The following is a 19,654-nucleotide window of genomic DNA, read 5'->3' as shown; positions in this document are numbered from 1 at the left end:
CTTTTGAAAAAGTGTTCTGTCAATCGTTTAGCATTTTTTGTGCTCTTGCCAATTAAATTTTCTTGTATAACGTTTATCACTTCCTCGGAAACATTGACATAACGCGAGGCAGTTATTCTGAGATTTGGCGCCCTTGCTATAGTTGCTTTGAGCAATGTGATTGTAGCAAAATATGACGCAATCCTTGACCAATCAGAGCGCACTCACCTCTATAATAACCAATTATACTAATGTTGTATAGCACGCGATCCTATCGTTGCAAGAATGTTGGTGTCAGATAGGTCCAATGGTTCGATGGGAAGGGGTAACTGACCCTCCCCCCCCTCCCGTTCCTTCATTGACTCTGTCATGAACTCATTTGGGGATCACAAACAAACCCAGCGAAGTTCCATTTTGTTTCATAGGAAATCAAAGTGCTCTGTGAGCAAACTCGTGAATCGACACATGATTTTTTTGATTATGTTCAATGTTATCTGGTTTAGGGAATTTTGTGGTTGATTGTCATATCTAGAGTACGAGCAGTAGTTCAGTGTTCGCTAATGTAGCAAAGAAACAAAGTAACGTTGGGATAAGAAGGCATTACAATTGAAATGATCATGCTATTGCATTTGACAAGGGTGGATGATGTCATGTGTTTTAAACGTATATCATTTCTGTTTCTGGTTCAAAAGAAAAGGTTGGAAGTAAATGTGGGTGAAAAGTGAAATTTACTGTCTATCATTGTAAATATTAGAAAATCAAGGCAATACTTTCTTAATGAAAACATCAACGATTCCCTCTTTATCAAATGAGACAAACGGGAACGAGTTTTGAGTGATATAACTAAGCCAGGACTGCCACCGTCATTTTGGATCTCCGCCTAGGTAGATTTTAGTCACGTGCTAGGCAACGTATAATCAATAACAAGATAGAATTTCATTTCAGGCCTTTTTATCAATTTTGTGGTGTATAACTTTCGCATTTTAGTACGTAATATGTATTTTGAATCTTCAAATTGTCTTGAAACCTGAAAAGAAAATTGTTCTTTAAAAATTCACTGAAAATCGGTAGCTAAAATTGTTTGTTTAGGTGTTATTTGATTTTCGTGTTAACTTGTAATTTCGTTAGTCGCCGGCATCTTCTGTTGTTTCACACAGGAAAAACACACGATACGAAACGTTATGATCGATTTTGTCCTCAATCTCACGCCGTAACAGAAAAAGCTTTTGAACATCTGTAAACTCCGAGCGCTTCGCAGTAAGTGATATTTTCAATGAGTCTTCGGATTGTCCTCAAGTTCAAGGATGGTAAATTACAATTTTATGAAAAGCGAAGGTTGTTCTGTTATTTCAGTGTGAATCCTTGCATGCCTGGCTGTCGCTGGCGCCGCTTGTTGAAACTAAAACGAAAAAAAAAATTACTTTAAGATTATCATTGGCTTCTTTGTCACCCCACCACTATTCTTAGCAACAAAGGTCGCCATTTCGTTTGTTTATTGCTCGCCAAATAATATCAAATGCACTCAAAAGCCTAAAATTGAAAAAAAGTTTACAGGAATCGACCAATCGAACGAGCGAGCGAGCGAGTGCCATTCCCCACATCATGTTTGCAACTCGCTCTTGCGCATGCGTGCAATTCACGAGTTAAAAAGGGCTGATCCGGCAGAAACTATTTCATTATTTATTGCAATTTTGTCCATTATAATAAACTTTAAATCATTTACAACATTTCCTTTATATTTGCCCATTTTGATCACACAAATTGCGCTCTAATTAAGAACTGCAGTCACAAGATGTTTTTAATGGACGCCATGCTCTCAAAGATGCATAAGAGACTATATCCCACGATATCACAGAGGTAGACCCCACAAAAGGAAACATGATTCTTCTCTAAGAACTTTCTTTGATTACTAAGTTCAATACTATAGGCCAGTGCTTTGAACTGTAAAAATAAAGCCTAATTGGCAAATAAAGATCATTTCAAAAGAGCGAAAAAGAAGAATTTCAACTGAATTGTTCCACCCTTTTCGAGCTTGAAAAGCTTTGAGGAGGTATGTCCGTTTTATTTGGAACAGTGGGTCTTTTACAGACTTAACTCGTCTGCTCTTAACGAACAAACATGTTTGGATCTTCAGGGTCACAGAGAAGGCGGTCCCACATCAACTTGGATAAACAACGTGTCGTCCACCAAATACCGCCTCGTTTTCAATTTCTCGTGAGACATGAATCTCGCGTACCCACGACCAGGGTTTTCTTCTGCAGTGGGTCTGGCAAAGTTGTCTAGTTTCGTATTGGCTCTGAAGAGCATAGTAACGTTCTGACGCTCGTCTAGGCTCTCTTGCTGATCTATAAGCGTAAATGTGACCTTCTGATTAAATGGCCAAGGCAATATTGCGTCGTGTTCACCTCTCATGACGATTACGAACGCAGAGAGGTGAGTATTCCTGCCTGATCCGTCGCCGTTGGGATTGACGGAGAGTTTTAACTTGTAGCCATACTTTCCAGTGTAAAAGGGATCGCTGTCTATTTTATTGTTCCGGCCAGCTTTGGCCTGGTGTAATATATCACCGAAACCAGTTATCTTCCATACAAACATCGGAGTTTCCATCTGGCTCTTATGCATTTCTTTCTCCTGTGCTGAAACTTTGAGCAAGAGATTGTTGTTTTCCTTTTTCAGGTCGTCCAGTTGTTTCTTAAGGGTTTTTTTCTCCTCGTCAAATTCTTGCTGCAGTAGGGCGAGTTTCTTGCAAGCGAAGCTCAAATGAGTAGTCGTATCTTCACGTACGTGTGTTTCCAAGTTTCTTCTTTCCACCTGTAAATATAACGCGGCCATTAGGAAACATGTTTCACATTTGCTACGAGTATGGGACAAATTCAAATCTGTCTTCCACTCGGTGAAGCTTCGAATCTCAGCTTCTTCAAATTTAGCGGTAGAAAGCTCTACCGAACAAGCTACTTTGTACTCGCCAGCGTGCTGTGACCTACATCCCTTTTTTAAACTATTGTTCACCGAAGGTCCGGTGAATATATTTAAAGTCCTCAAAAGGAAGTCGATGCTATTTTCGACAATACTTAATGAGTCTGAGGAGGACGATTATTTGTGGTAAAATTGCTCGGGTGATATTAGAAAAATTTCCTGTGGTGGTTTATATCAAATTACACCCGAAGAGGTGCTACTAGTAATACTTACTTTCATGTTGCACCCCAAGTCATGAAAAGGACAAGACACTGGCGTAAGGCGGCACTCTGTTTCCAAATGCTTTAACATCTACCAAACAAAAAAAGTTGTTTTGTGTGTAAAAATTCCTCTTACCCTAGGAATGACTATGATGTAGATATTTTGGTGAATATTCAAAACCAAAAAAACAACAACAAGGGAAAGCGGCAGGTATTAGTTTGTTGACAGCTTTGTAACATAGGCTGATAGTTATGTAAACAGAGAGAAAAATTTACACAGATTTCAATTCTACTGACTTACATCTAAGTATGTAGTTTCCAATTGATGTTCTTTTGGGTCTCTTTACGATCTACCCCACCCTTGAGGGGTATTCTGATATACGGTGGGTCTCTTCACGATCTACCCCACCCTTGGGAGGTATTCCGATTGATATACGGTGGGTCTCTTCACAATCTACCCTACCCTTGAGGTGTATTCTGATTGATATATGGCAGCACCTATCTAAGGATTGAGGAAAATTAATCCCCAGGGAGTTCTCTCATAAATAAACACTTTTCTTATCAGGACAGACAGGAAGCTAAGAAAATAAAAGAAAGGGCCAGTAGAGTTTGTACCCAAAACAGTGGATCAATTTCAGTATCTGGGCAACTGCCCACCTACCCCTCCCCTAACCCAACATTAACCTTAACTTGTTGTCAATTAACTGTTGTTGAGTTAGGGGAGGGGTAGGTGGGCAGTTGCCCAGATACTGATATTGATCCAAAACAGTTTCATACCAAAAGGGAAAACAGAGTAGTTCATCCCAGAGTTCAGTTTCTTCCCCAGAGTAAGAGGATTGCTGTAGCAGGTACAATGCAGTTTACCCTTAGGATGAAGAGCTATCTTACTTGTAATTTTTCCTGCACCATTAGAGACCTGTAAAAATTCTGTGGAAATTATTGTAAGGCTTCACTCTGAGTTAAACATCTCTCTTACCTGCTCCCTTGGGACAACTTGTTCACAACCATTGGAACAGTTCAGAGGGAACTTAGGACAGGTTTCATTGTGAATCTACAAAGTAAAATTAACAGCTGAAACATCATTTTAATCTTACAGTAGCATGCTTTTGTTGCACAGGAGTTAGTACATAATGGAATAATCCCACTGTAAGTATTTCAACAAACTTCCCTAAAAGTTTGCAAATACCTATTCATACCCCAAGGAAATGAGGGTACTGTTTGATTGACCCCTTCACTCCTAACTGATTCTCCTTAGTGTCTACCATACAATTCTTATCATGCTAGTTTGGAGAATTTGGTGTTGGATCAACTAATAATCCCCTAAGTAATATTTTTTGTTATTTTTGTCAGTAGTCTATTTGATGATGTATTGATATTGTAAGAGGAAAATACAGCAGTAACTGCAAACTGTGCAAACACCTAAATCCCCTGGAATATAGAGTGCCAGTAAAAACAACATGGAGACACTTGCATGGAAAATGCCTCTAGAGGGAACAGGTTGAATACAGGGAGGAGTAGTGATACTGATATTGCACAAGAAATGTGATAGCTATTAGTTCAAAGTTAGTAAAACAGCATTCGGGTTTCTGTCTGTCAAACCACACATTAAGACGGCTTATTCAAGTCTGCTCACATCTTCTTCAGCTTTTGGATACTTTTCTAGGCAAAATTGGCAAGAAACAATTCTCCATTGACACGACACAGCCACATGTTCTTCAATTAGGTTCCTTGCCATGAACACACGGCAGTTAGAACTTGGACACTGCACAACCTCATAGGGACAAATCTGTTGGTGGTTCTGAAAGATTCCAACAAAAATAACAAAACTTAGCAACAGCACATGGTACATGAATGCACACTAGAATGCAAAACAATGAAATTTGAAAAAGTAAAAAGCAGTTACAATCACCTAAAAATTATCCCTCACACAAGTAGAATTTTATTCTAAAATGAGCTGCTTGTTATACATGTATGTGTAAGAATGACAACTTTTAAATCTGGTATCATCTACATTAGGGTAACCAGTAGATTTCTGAAAAGCAGATTAAATGTCTTGATGAGACAAGATTAATCTTGTCTCCCTTAGTTTGTAACATCAGACAAGGAACAATATGAATAAAGGCAGTAAGTTTCTAAAGAAACTGTATTACTGTATAGGTGAGAGGGTATAACAGTGAAACTTAGTATTATCAACTGAGTTTGTATAACGTAAATTAGCCACTGTAAAGAGTTTCAAAGCTGAATTTTCAAGTGTTAGCCCTACATTAGCGCAGCAAAAGGTGTGCGTAAAAAAGGTGTGTGTAAAAAAGCATCAGATTAAGGCTGTTAACTAATAAAATACAGACAGCTTTGACACTCCTACTCCCTTTTAAATGTTGAATATGAACTTCCATTTCATACCTGTTTAAGCCGACAAGTCAAAGGGATGATGATAGACTGAAAGCATGGATTTCAAGATTTTCATATCCCTAGGATCATGCTTGACTTCATGTGCTTTAAGCTTAAGCACCTAAAGTTAGGTTTGCTGGTAAATTAGTAGGAAAAGTTTACCAGCAAGCTAGGACTTAATATATCCACCTCATTTTCTTTTTTTTGAGGAAAAAATTCTGATTAGCTACCTCCACATCTCTGAGCTCTCCTTCCCATGGACATCTATTAGGACACTTGACAAAGTAAGAGAGAATCCTTCTCTCACTTGCCTTATCTGGAAAAATATCCTACAAATAAAATAAGACTGAAATGATGGATAAGAAAACAGATAAAAATCAAGTTTAATCATTCCTAACTGATTAAGGCTAAGATTAATTTTGGGATCAATTTTATTGTAGGAAAGTTGTGAACTTAAGTATCATTATCTCTTCTTCCACTTCCCCTGCTCTTTCACTTTTAGGTACAAGTAGCATATCTGGGGAACAGAATGAAAGCAGCTAATGTTTCATATATAGAAATTAACTGCAGTTACAAAGTTTTAACTTAAATATTCAAATAAGTGAGTACATAATGTGACTTTTTCTAAAGATCTTTGAGCAACTTGACTGAAAAAGGATCTGGTATTAGCAGATGGTTTAAACAAGATATCTTAGTAGTTTGTATAGTGTGATGGTCCAGGTGAGTGTAGTTCTGAAAAGAACTGTTGTTGGTGACACTCACCTGGATGATCACACTATATGAACTACTGATACTCCTGGGTTCAAACCATTTACTTTAAGACATCTTAGTTAAGAAAAACCAACTTACTTCGGGAATATAGGCATAACAATTACATGCGTTTTTGGTAAAAATAGCCTTAAAATTAAGTGAGATGGAGAATAAGCTTTTTTGTTACAGAAGCACTTGGAATAAACCACTATAGGAAGTACCTTGTCTTTATCCAGTCTTGTTCTGTCTAGTGGGCAGTTAGGATGTTGTATTCTAAAAAGAGAGAACTCTCGTCAAAAGAAATGCAACTTTGTGATAAAGTAACATTCAATGTGTCAATATTCAATGTATATTTTGTAGGGTAACCATCAAGATAACGTAGTTGTCCTGAAAAGGACCCTGATTTCATTATATTGACGAAGAAAACACTGTTTTCGATTGTGAGATCCTATAAAGACACCACTTGTTTTTCTACGGTAGTTTTTCAAAAACTTCACTGTGAAAAGCAAAGCAACAAAATTTTGCCCGCATTCACATAATGCAGTGACAAGGACAAGAGATTTTACTTCGCGTTACATGCATCTATTTGTGTATTACCACAAAATAGAAGATTTGTAATAACAAGAGAACCGTTCTTAGTTCACGTAGTGCGAAACTTTGCCGACTCAATGACGAAACATTTCTCGCTGGCAATTGTGCAATGTCATCTACCAGAGAATATGCATCCCAAACTTGAAATTAGGTCAAACTTCAAAGTTTTGCCCATCCACTTGCCAGATTTAGGCTACTCTTTTCGGACCTTAGAGCTGACATATCGCAAATGTTTGCGTTGAAACAAACTATTAATTTAAAACACGACTTTCAAGATACGTGCGAAGCTTTTAACTGCTCGGTTTGATTCATTATGACCAGAAGGAAGCTAAAACCAATCAGGATGATTTCATTCCTAACAAGGCTTCAATGCCTCATATTACTCGACAATGGAAATATAAAAACAACTAGAACTCCACAATTGGACATCAACATGAAGTTTGAAATTGCCTTGCAGCTTGTTTTTGTCTCACGAGGAGCTAAGTTCTGCATCAGTTGACTTGGATTCGAACATTTGACTACACTTCTAAAAAAGTTGCATTGATGATGGCATTGGCTCTAAGTAATTACAGAATTATCATCTGTGAAATATGCTTCTTCTTCCAAAATAGGAGTAGTCCTGTTTCATCTATAATTCATTAGGCATTCGAAGATCAATCGACTCACTCAGACGACAGTTCCGGAATAACCATTCCAACTTACCGTTTGAAATGTTCATTGAGACAGTCATGGCAAAATCTGTGTCCACATCTAGTTAACACAGCATTTCTTAAAGGTAACTGGCATATCTGACAGACAAAATCTTCATCTAGTTCTGTAACAAAGTCGTAGTCATAGCCCGATGGAAGTGGCGGCGGACGGCCGCTTTGGTCTCGGTCGGCCATGTTTATGGCAACGAACTTGCGTGACTTTGTCTTGAACCCAGTTTCCTCTCGAAAGAGGAAAGGTAGAAGGGTTGAAATTTCCAGGTGTCAATCTGATGATCATAGTAACTCAAGCTGTGTTCCCATTACGGAAAACTATTTACTATTTTAATACTTGTTTATTTATTATTGTTGATTATCGTTCCAATCCGTTCTTAACCCTTCTTAACCCTTACCCCATACCCTTTTTAACAACAACTTCGCAAGAACAGTATCACCCGTCGAACCGATACGATACAATATGTCAAGCTGTCCTGGTGGGGTCGCCACCTTGCAGTGTGGGCAGTATTTTGGCCCTGTTTCACATAGACACTAAAGATTCGTAAGTTGAATCAACAAGAGATTTATTGTAGCGTAAAAACCTCCCAACCTTGTCACAGCGATGCTCAAGAATGCAGCGGTTTATTTATATGGCAATTATGCACGCTTGGGAGTAAGCTCTTGCTGGTGAGATCGTTCATTCAAAACATACATGTATTTTGCAGCTTCGCCCTGCACGTGCACCAGAAATTATTATTTTCTACCCACCTGGGTTGGTGTAAGGTTCAGCCTCAAATTCGAATCACTTTTCTTTGCTCGCGAACTGAAATAATGGACTTAAAATGTAATTACTTGTGGAACCTTCCGTCAGTCTTATATAAATTCCCGATTTCCTGTTTCCCGTCTCCTGACAGTTAGAAGCCGGTATGTTGCATAAGATTACTTTAATTGTTGCATAGCAACGAAATGAGTTAAGAGAATTGCTTGACAATTTATCCTTATCAACTGAGTTGTTAATGTGAATTGGCCACCGTAAAGTTAGAAAGCTAACGTCTCGAGCGTTAGCCCTTTGTCAATCGCTCTGACGAAGGGCTGAAGCTCAAAACGTCAGCTTTTCGACTCTTTACGGTGGCCAATTAACGCTATCAACTCAGTCGATAATACTAAAATTACCTTGTTACACTCTCCCACCGACGCAGCACCACAGTTTCTTTAGAAACTTACCCCCCTTGTTAACAGAATTGCTACCGGTATTTAGAGAAAGGAATCGCGATTATTCGTGACACGCCCTGGCGTTTTCTAGGTCTGTTCCTCGTCTAGTTTATCGAGATGTCAGACAAACAGTTCAATAACGCACAATGAAGTATTTTAAACACTTTGAACCCCTGCCAGTGACTAGCATCTAATTTCTACTCCAATCATGCATTGCGGTCACGAAAATGGAGGAAGTGATTCTCCTCGTCAGAAACTTAGGAGATGCACAGAGAACAGTATTGAGAATATATATCTTGATGTTAGACAGTAAAAGGTTGAAACACACCAGGTTACGTGTTTGTGACTCCCAAACTAATATTTAGCACCCTCTCCAATCCGACAGCGATGAAGGAACCTCATTTTGAAGGATCCTGTCTACACCCTTGAACTCGTCAACTAAATGATAATTTAAACACAAAGTATTTCACTCTCTTTAATAATATTGAAAGCCAGGAATTCTGAGTAATTCAGTTGCCAAATGTCTCCATTTCATAATGGAGAAACTGGTGACTCAACACTGTGCAAATTGTTCATATCAAGCTGAACAGTTTATTTTGAGTAGGTTTCGATCTGTTTGTGGTCTTTTTAGTTTCTCCTGTACACGCACTCGCATCCCAGCGGCACATGGCTTCTTAATGATATCTTTCCTTCGACATTTATCTTGTATTTACCTGTAAAAGAAGATTTCAGAAATTAATTCTTGCTCTGACTTTTTCTAATTTTATACTGCAACGTGTATTGGGGCCAGATTTTGGTGGGAGTTCATCTTACTGTGAGGAAGGGATGGTGGAATTAAAAGCTTAAACCTGTGAACAGCTAAATCAAAAGTTTGGTAATCCTGTTTTAAACACACTGACCCTAATCTTTAACTTCTGCCATAAAAAAATAGCTGTCATTGTATATTGCTGTTTCTAACGCTCCTTGTTACTCTCACTTAACCTCCGTCATTATGAAACCAGTGGGAAAAATATCACGGTTGCGTGCGGTCTGCTTAGAATAACTTGTATAACTTGAGGCCGTTAAATTTACCAATGATAGTTATTTATACTTACAATGTCATCGATCTTCAGAATGCTACGAACTGTCTCGGATGCCAACTGAATGGCACTGGTTGACACGAGAAGCGGCTGCAGAACGTTCTCTTCTAGAATATTAGTAATTGTGCCCTGAAAAACAAAGATATGAACAAAAATGAAATATGAAAAAAGAAAACTGAATAAAACTCCTGCCGACAAATAGAAAAAAAAACGAAGTGAGTGAAACTGCCCGTGGCACACGACGTTGAGGTTAACAAGTCAATTTCCCAAGAAAAAGTTATGAAACAATGCATCTCGCTGTGCTCAACTTACATTTCTTAAAGATGCCGGGCACAATTCAAAAACCAAACGCCAAAAGGCCAAACATGATAGAAAACGTCAAGCTATTTAAAGAACTATTGGAGTTGGACAAAGTATAACAAGAATAACAGACTTCTATATGTAACTGTTGTGGAGTAAAAACGGTCCACAAAATATACATTTGAACACTTGAATAGAGTTTCCCGGATCTTACCTTCCTGACGTTAATTCCTGCGGTAGTTTCGCCCTTTGCATGCCTGTTCCTTAGCTCCGTGACTGTAGCAATAGGATTCAGACCAGCATTCTCGGAGAGTGTGTAAGGGATAACTTCCAACGCCTCTGCAAATGCACGGACACAATACGCCTCCATTCCTGTCAACGTGCGCGCATGTTCAGCCAGCTTGATGGACACTTCGATCTCTGGAGCTCCGCCTCCCGCTATGAGAGCTCTGTTGATATCAAGAATCAGAATGAATTAAATCAACAAAAAATATGAATAAGAAATGAACCGGTTGAAGAACAAATATGAAAAATGACTCTGTCCCTGTTAATCTAGTACGAAGTCTAAGTTGTCCAACTCGCTTTAACCATGTTGTTTTTAGTCACACTTGTGTTTGTCACAGATAATGGCGTCCCCTAAACCCGCCCCAGCATGCTTTGCGTCTACCGACTCGACCCACTCTCCCGCTCAACGTAAAAATGGCGAATAGGTGTGAGTAACATGCTACGCCTATAAACCTTCTACCATACATATAATCATAGCCAACGTTGAAAAAAAGGAATTTTGTCAGAAATCTTCACACATACCTCTTACTACCCTCGCTTCCTTGGCCCGTACTGTAAGTCACAGACCGAGTTATTTCTGCTCGGATTTACGGCCCAAGCGCAAGGTTCCGTAATTTAAAGTACGGACCGAGAAAACAAGATTAGTAAGAGGTATGTACGAAGATTTCTGATAGAAATCTCTTTTTTTTATAACGTTGACAATTATTATATATATTTTAGAAGATTTATAAGCATACTGTGTTACTCACACTTACAGTTGCATAACTAAGACTCTGGCTTATGAAGGGGAAGATCTTAATTTAAACAAACTTTGAATTTATGGGGCAGTACAGTGAAATTCGGCCCGTTAAACCAATAGAAATAAGCTCGAAGCATAAAGGAAGTATCACAGTAATGAAAAATGTTTAGCAATCATAACAAGCTTGAGGAAAAGGCTTTGGTATTTGCATATCCACACTCTTCCTCCTTTTGAGTCAATGTTTATGGACATTTTTCCTCCCCTACCACATTCAAGGGAAATGATCTTCCACTAAGATATCGTTTTCATGATTCACGAGTTACCTCTTCTTAACCAAGCATCTCACAACACAAAGAGCATCATGAAGTGATCGCTCAGCCTCTTCCAAGACAAGCTTGTTGGATCCTCTCACCAATATGCTGACAGTTCGACCAGGATTGGTTACCCCTGTCACCTTGACTACTTTGCTGGTACCCAGGGGTACTTCCTCCACAAGCTCTGCAGTTGCCAACATCTCTGGAGTGAAGTGATCCAAACTGGCAATTGGTTTACATCCTAAGCTCTGAAATCAAGAAGATAACAAATTTACTGCATTCATTTCCATGCAAAGTTCTGGTAGTGACAACCTAAAATTGTTGTTTAAATCACGACTGACTCAAATCAAGATTAATATCAATCTACTAATAAGTTCTAAACACTTTCAGAAAAAAAAAACAGCTTACAGTTTATTTTCAGCCATTTTCCCTCCAATTAAGATTCAACCCTATATAACGTTACAACTAATATATGCTTTCACACAAGAATCTTGAGACAAAAATGTGTACCACCTTTCCAGTAACCTCTATGAACTTCAAAATGGAGTTCTTTGGCTACGTCTTTCTACTATTTGTGACTATTTTCCCCTGGATTGCTTGAATAAATTCCTTAGCCCCACAAGGTTCACTTACCTTGCATATGAATTCTATTTCATCTCTCTCTATGTCCCTAACAACAAGAATCTTCATTTTGTTCAAGAAATGGAGGGCTAAGTCACTGACAGCATCTCTGTAAAACAGAAAACAGCAGAGAATATTAACAGAGAAAGACAAAAACCCCACCAAAAATTTAAATTTGTGCCTTCCCTGCCTGGTCCTAAAATAACAACCCAATCAACAAGACTACAAATAAACACAAAAGCTGAAAAATGTGCACAACATACCTTAGAATAGATTTTTGGATGAGCAGAACATTACATCCTGCCTTTTTTATTTTCTTGCAGATATCAAGGATGTACTGACGTTCCTCGCGTAGCACCCTGTCCATCTGTGTGTAGTCACTAACTATTACTTGATTTTCCATCTGATAGGAAAACAATTCATAGTCTGGTCAATTAACCCTTTACACCCTAACATCAGTATGCATATTCTCCATACTGTTCTCTATAAATTTCCTAATGTGCTGGCAAGGAGAATTTGTTAAGCAATCTAGAGATTCTTCAGTTGGTGATCATTTCCTTTATTCTCATGACCTTAATGTTTGATTCAAGGGGTGATATTGAAAGGAGAATTTAGATGCTGGTCACTCTCAGGGATTAAAGGGTTAAAAAAGGTTTCTTTAATATGATTACTGTGAATTTTTGGGTTGATTTTAACTCTGAATATAGTAAACAGAAAATTGGTCTTGTTTATATTAACATCAGAAATCTGTACAGGTTTATTTTGCCTAGCCTATCAGCAAAATCAGTGCACCCCCATGCTTGAAAAACTGCTTATCTTTTATTAAATTAGATACAGATTTGTGAATTTTACTTGCTATCCACACAAAGTTATCAATCCATTCAAACTTACATCTGTTTTTGGAGGAGAAATACAGAACTGTATAAGTCCAATTTTTGCTTTCTCCACTTGCGATATTCCTCCAGCCAAATGGCTGATTTTTTGTTCCAGAACAAGACCCTCCACCAGCTCTGTATCATCTACTGTGCCACTGAAAAACAAAACACAACCATCTCAGTGAAGAAGGTAAAAGAATTGTTAACATTGTTCAAGACCATGCCAAGACAAGAAGAGGAAGCAAGAGTTTCCGAAGATGAGTTAATCAAAGCTTGGAGTTAATTCCACAATTCAAGTTATTTGTCTGACAGTCGTGTCACAGACAGAAATTGTGATATCATGAACATTCAAGATAGAAAATTTTCTGAACCAAAACAGACCGAAAATATTCACTATGGTAAAATATCAACACTATACAAGGAAACAGCTCAGACAGCACTCAATGGTGCAGATTGATTAATCACAGAAGAATATTATGGGGGCAATCATTTGGTCATCATAGCTGTACACCAGAGTCCTTGCACACTGTACCCATCTTTACAAATCTTCTTACAGAGAAGCAATTTTGCAGCCTAATGTTGCTACATGGAATCAGATCTGGGAAAAATTGAAGCAAATCCATTTTAATAACATACCCTAATTTCTGCACAACTCGGATATCTTTAAGGTTAACATTTTCAGCTGTTGCAGGATCAATGACTCTAAGGACAGCATCAACCGTGATTGGTGCCAGAAGATTTGAGTACTGAGAGACAACCTAATGAGGAAATGAAAGGAAGTATTAAGACCACAAACAACATCTAAAGAGATGGCAAAATCTAAAAAAAAACACTACTCAGATTTAAAGAAGACAAGAATGTCAAAAAAATGCTTTCATGCTGCTTAAAACCTGCTGGAAGTAGAGTGGAGTAGAGTTAACTACTCGACAGTACTTAATTAACACATAATTGGTGCCAGCCCCATCACCTTAGAACTGAGGGAGGTCATTGCACTTTTCAGTAGAGATGCTCTGTCACTTAAAGCAACTGGCATGGACATGGTTGTCAGTATTTCCACTGCCTTAGCAGCTGCCTTCTCAAAAGATTCAGATACAGTGGTGGGGTGAATTCCTACAATGATGAAGAAAGACTGTTAAAAAAAGATCAATGTATCTGATCACTTTAGTGTCTTTATTTTTGTGACATCTTTCTTGCTCTGGAAGGCAAATTTCCCAGTCCAAATCTTGAGGTACATTTGTACATCATGCTCTCAGACCAGACTTTAAAGATAAATAATTTGTTAGACTCTAATCAACGTTTTCTTTGTCTTTTGTTTCACCTCAAGGACCACAAGTAATTAAAAAGAAACAGGAGGTAAACAAGTTGGTGCAGATATACTTTAAGAGTTCTCTCACCAAACCTTTCTCACATAATTTTAAGAGAAGTTGTAGGTTGCCTTAAGTGACCTTAACATTAAAAGATTAATGAAAAAGTTGTTGGGGGCAATCATTTTTTTTCTCCCTCTCATCTGAATAACAAGCCATTAGTTCAAGCAAGCTATTAAATGAAGAGGGTATGATGTCATTCTTTGCATTACACTAAATGTAAGTAACTCAATAAAGATGCTAATGTTGCTCAAACTATCTAGCCAAGCACATTTAAAGCGATAAATCTTACATGGTGTCTGTATCTAATTTCCACACACAATTAATCCTTGTAAGGCGTATGCAGTAACAAGATACCTTTCTCCAGTAGTTTAGCACTAGCACTGAGTAAGCTTCCAGCAATCACTACTACAGTTGTTGTACCATCTCCAGCCTCTATGTCTTGCGCTTTAGACAGCTCTACCAGCTAAAATCACAATAATATACCTATAATTTTAACTCATGTGGTTTAGATGGTACACAAAAGCTGTCAGTAGTATCAAAACCTAAAACTCATTTATGAGAGAAAAGATAACAAACTTTTTACTGCATAACACACATAAGCACTAGTTTCATTGCAACTCGAGAAGTCAAGCTTAATAATGTAGTCCTGGAAACAAGTTACTACATGAAAAAAATTTATAACTAAGACTCTCAAGGCATTATATATATGAACACAGCAGATACATTAATTCATACTTTACAGATGGTCTAAATGTACAACTGTACACCTAACAAGCCCATGTTGATTGCTTCTATTGACTTTAAACGTATCAGTTACAGTAAAGTTGTTGGAGCAACCATTTGATTTCTCCCTCCCATCTGAATAACAAGCCAGAAATGTGGGCAAGCTATTTAATGAAGAGGGTAAAAACAAACACTTGGTACAGATTCGCATTTTACATCAGTAGTGGAGCACAGCATGAAACTCCAGCAAGAAACATTAAATACAAATTTTGCAGTAAAAATGATATGCAGTTAAATGCAATTTAACAGAGTTAACAACAAAGAGCATCAGCCTTCTCTAGTAGTCTGCTGTTGTTGCATATGCATGTGTGTGAGAATTCTGTGTACTCTTCACTTAAGGCTTTCTTGTGAAAGCTTTGAGCGTGAACTTTCAGCATTGTTTGAAGTGCCAGCTCAACATCCAGGCAGTTTTTCTTCCCCTCCCTTCCCTCTTTCCACTGTTTATTCAGTGTGACTGGTGCCTGTTTCCCTCTCCTACCAGAGAGCTCATGGCTGGGTTGTCAGGATTTACCAGCCATGGGAGCAGTCACCATCTAGGAGCTGGCTGCCAATAGTGGAAGCTCCTGGATGTTTTGGTCACCCAACCCCCATTTAGTGATGCAGTTGCTAATCATAACTAATTCACACATCGGCAGATTTTTATATCTTTCCACTCCCTCTACTTACAAGAAACCCTACTGTATATCTCAATATGGATAAATAACCACTTTACCATTCTTGCAGCTGGGTGCAACACCTGCATTTGCTTCAAAATTGTGGCACCATCATTAGTGATTGTTACGTCACCATTTCCACTTTGGATCTAAGACAGTAGCCAAGTACAAAAACAACAGTAAGTTCAATTTTTTTGGAACAAGCATTGTACTAAGCTGTACAGAGGGATTGTTACAATTCCTTGTAAGTGTGTATGAATTGGAACAGAGACCAGTATCTCATCACCCAAAATATCTATAAAAAATGCAAGAGAGTATACGAGGCTGACTAACTCATAAAGCTGCAAAGCTTAAGGCTGTGAGGCTGAGGCTTAATTTTTTAACTTTTTACATCCTATCATAGTTTGGGAGATCATTTCCTCAATTCTCATGTCTTCACTGTGCAATTCAGGGGTAATATTGTGGGGAAAAATTAGATGCTAGGAATTCTTAAGGGGTCAGAGGGTTAAGAGATGGAAATGGAAACCTCTCAAAGTTGACGGCTGGAAATCAGTCAAAGTTGCCGGCTGACAATCTGGCTGAGTGCCAAACAAAAATTGAAAAATATACTTCAAACCTTTATTTCTAGTCTGGATAATTTGTCGTATCAAGTCTGTCATCACTTCAATTTCGGATATGTTACAAAAATTCAACATTTAAGCCAAAAAGAGACTTTGTGAAACCATACAAAGTGAACACGTTTGTTTCACCAACAAAACTCCAATAGTGACAAGACTGCATAGCTCCATTACTACATGTGGCTGTCACTCACCATTTTGTCCATCCCTTTAGGCCCAAGACTTGTTCTGATCGCATCTGCAACAGCTAAGAACGCAAAATAGTTATCTTGTAAATCCTCCTGTTGTAGATATGGAATCACAGGCAGAAATACTCACCTTTTGCTGCTGTGATGTTACTCATACGAATCTCGGTGGGCTTATCCTTGTCTTTGAAAGCCCCTTGTTTATTTCCATCTCCAGCGTTTGTCTTCGCCTCAGGCATTGTGAATAAATTCCTCGATTAATATCCTTACTCTTTAACGTGTAAACTTTACAATCAAGTTCTGTAGCAAGACGATGAAAACGGATTGTATAGGAAAACCCTAATGCTATGGCTAAAGAGAGCCACACCAGCTGAAAAGAGCTCTGCATAGACTGGTGCTGAATGACTAGAATTCATGCAGGCGTACATAACGTGTTCAATAAAGCCTACGATATGGCGTCTTCCTCTAACTCAGAAGAGAACAAGAAACTTCCTCCGTTAGAAAAGTTACCTGATGTAGTGGAAGAACCAAAACCGGTTTATAAGGAGGTATGGGTATCCTTCTTGTCTGTACGTGATATTTATTTTTTTATACAGCCTGGAAATTATGGAAAGTGGCGTCACCGTATGCAAGTCACACCGCAATTGAATGTGTACAGAGAGTACCAATTGTACTGTATCGACATCGTGCGAGTGTGTTACTTTTTGAATTGGTTACCAAGTTGTATTGGTATTTCTTTAATTGTTATTTAATTATCTCCCAGATCAGATTTGTAATTCTCCTTAGTGTCAACCGTACAATTCTTACAGTGTTAGTTCAGAGAATTTACTTTTGGATCAACTAATTATCCCAAATTTATATTTTTCTTTGTTCTCATCACTTATCTGGTTGATATTGTATTGATATTGTGAGGAGAAATTCTGTCTTGGTCACTCGTGAATGATGAAGGGTTAAAAAACTAATGAAATAATGTAACCTGATGGTTGTTTTCATCCATAACCTCCTTTTTTAATTTATGCATCTTTTTCACATTCATCTTCTTTTTCTTACACAGGAAAATACTAATGACAGTTGGTCAGCATTGGTTAGGAAGCTTGACATAGAGTTTAATGAGGATTGTGTGAGTTGTAAGTTCATTGGTGCATCAGTGTGTTATGTTTGTGGATACATCGCGTTGAATACTGTCAAGACTATCCCAGCTTCGAACATGCCAGCAAAGGTCATGACTGGATTATTTGGTGTGGGTATGTGAGACTTTTTCTTTGATGAAAACATGCCAAAATCTTTTCTTAAAAGTCAATGATGAAACAATCCTTGCAGTTGAACTGCATGTATTTAGGGGATTGCAATTAAAGAAGCCTGAAAATATTAAGGCATTGACACAGTTTGAAACTGTGCCAACCAGATCATAGTTGGGTACTATTATCAGCGTGAAGAAAACTGAAAAAACGTGCTTCATGGGGTTCAAACCAGAATGCATTCCTCCCTCATTTAGGAACACTGCATCAATGTTACTTCAATTTTTCTTTTACCTAGGACTTTTTGGGATTGGAACACTCAGACTTTTTAAAAGTCCAGCTGAGCTGGCAATCGACAGACCCTCAAAAAAGAGCTCAGGCAAGGACAGTTGGTGGTGACAATGCTGTTGAAAAATATCCATGAGAGAATAAACTATTGTTACTATAAATGTAACTTCCTTTCATGTGTTACTTCATCTGTTAACCCTATAACACCTACAAGGAATTAACATGTAATTTCTCCTTGTGATTCAAATACATTATTTGGCTAACAGGTAATGAGAACTGAGAAGTTTATCATTTGGAAGGTGTTATTTTGATAGAACACCAAATTCTCCAGTCTAGTTCTCAAGGTAATGTATAGCAGTCAGAAGGGAGACTTACTTGTTGGATCTTGGGAGTTAAAGAGGTAATTGAGGACAAACATTTGTAACAACTGTAAACCAGAAAACAGCAGCTTGTAAGATTCGATTATAAACTGCTGTTATGGAAATTTGCTTTAAGGTACTTTTATGAAGGGACCTTACAGCTTGTCAGTATTGAAAATAGGACTCCATAATCTGGCTGAAGTCCAATCTACTGGACAAGAGATGTTTTTGGAGAGCTTATGTTACTTTTGTCTTTAAGTGTGTATGTTAAACATTTCCAATGATTCATAATTTACTCAGCATTACCCAGAAACACAGTGGATATGGACTGTAGATTGTAAAATGCTAAAAACAATGTTTTCAGTAATTTGATTGTAAGACATATCTCTGTTAAGAAGTTTTGAACAATGGAGTTCTAGCTGAACATTTTAAATACTCAGGATAAAGTTTTTGAGCATTTCTTTTTTTTCTTCTTTTTGTAGATGATTCTTGTAATAGTCCTCTCCCACTTTCTCCAGGCCACCCTACCCCTCCCCTCAATACAACTACCCTGCCCATCACTAGCAAAAAAGGTAATTGCTCTTTGATATCACAAGATTTATTCAAGAAATCAAAACTGATATTAGAGATCAAACACTTCCCATGAGAAGAAGATGAAAAGAGCTTGATTTCCATGCATATCCATCTACTACACCATTAAAATGTGGTTTGGAATTTTACTTTCCTATTATTGCAAATTTTTCTGCAGTTTATTTCACTCTCTCTCTCTCTCTCCCTGAAAAAAAATTATTTTTAGCCAAAATGCGTTAAAAAAAAACCCTTGTGCCTTGTACTCCTAAAAATTGATCTTAATTTGCGAAACGTAAAAAATTCCTCAAACCATGAGTCTTCTGAAAAGATGAGCTCGGTAATTTGAGCCAATTTGTGATGTTCGCGGCCCTATCAAAAATGGGCTTCCGGCTGCTGAAGTGATTTTCCCACTCGTGACTGGTACGCGCGCGTGAGGTGTTTCAGTCATGATCCTGACTGACTGTAACATTTTTCTTTTTCTATTTCCGGTGTATTGAGATCATCCGTTTGAGAGTTTGCGTGGAGGTCTCGTGTCTTTAATCGGCTATCCGTAAAAAGGAGGCATAGAATACATTTTTCGAAACTGTCTTATAGGTTAGCAA

General features: G+C 38.0%; 3 protein-coding genes across 3 annotated transcripts; 1 reads left to right on the top strand and 2 right to left on the bottom strand.

Annotated features, from left to right (window-relative positions):
• Positions 1–1,645: 1,645 nt before the first annotated feature.
• Positions 1,646–7,827, bottom strand: LOC113678603 (TNF receptor-associated factor 6). The gene is made up of 7 exons (XM_027195502.2): positions 7,587–7,827; positions 6,515–6,566; positions 5,774–5,872; positions 4,789–4,953; positions 4,132–4,206; positions 3,169–3,246; positions 1,646–2,790 (listed from the first exon to the last, which is right to left on the bottom strand). Exons 1-7 carry the CDS (start codon positions 7,766–7,768, stop codon positions 2,116–2,118), a joined length of 1,326 nt encoding a protein of 441 aa, XP_027051303.2. The 5' UTR covers positions 7,769–7,827; the 3' UTR covers positions 1,646–2,115.
• A 1,413-nt stretch (positions 7,828–9,240) lies between these two features.
• LOC113678602 (T-complex protein 1 subunit delta) lies at positions 9,241–17,004 on the bottom strand. The gene is made up of 13 exons (XM_027195501.2): positions 16,731–17,004; positions 16,607–16,659; positions 15,855–15,944; positions 14,714–14,822; positions 13,960–14,102; positions 13,629–13,750; positions 13,009–13,147; positions 12,381–12,520; positions 12,130–12,226; positions 11,506–11,744; positions 10,373–10,607; positions 9,874–9,987; positions 9,241–9,492 (listed from the first exon to the last, which is right to left on the bottom strand). The coding sequence occupies exons 1-13, from the start codon at positions 16,834–16,836 to the stop codon at positions 9,478–9,480; spliced, it is 1,602 nt and encodes a 533-aa protein (XP_027051302.2). The 5' UTR covers positions 16,837–17,004; the 3' UTR covers positions 9,241–9,477.
• Positions 17,005–17,016: 12 nt separating this feature from the next.
• Positions 17,017–18,943, top strand: LOC113678637 (uncharacterized). Its single transcript, XM_027195535.2, has 3 exons — positions 17,017–17,145; positions 17,652–17,841; positions 18,134–18,943. Exons 1-3 carry the CDS (start codon positions 17,050–17,052, stop codon positions 18,232–18,234), a joined length of 387 nt encoding a protein of 128 aa, XP_027051336.2. The 5' UTR covers positions 17,017–17,049; the 3' UTR covers positions 18,235–18,943.
• The last annotated feature ends 711 nt before the right edge of the window (positions 18,944–19,654 follow it).

This window comes from Pocillopora damicornis, chromosome 7 (assembly GCF_964200805.1).
Source record: "Pocillopora damicornis chromosome 7, jaPocDami1.2, whole genome shotgun sequence".
NCBI lineage: Eukaryota > Metazoa > Cnidaria > Anthozoa > Scleractinia > Pocilloporidae > Pocillopora > Pocillopora damicornis.
Note: the sequence above shows the minus strand (reverse complement) of the source record. Positions and strands in the feature narration are given on the sequence as shown.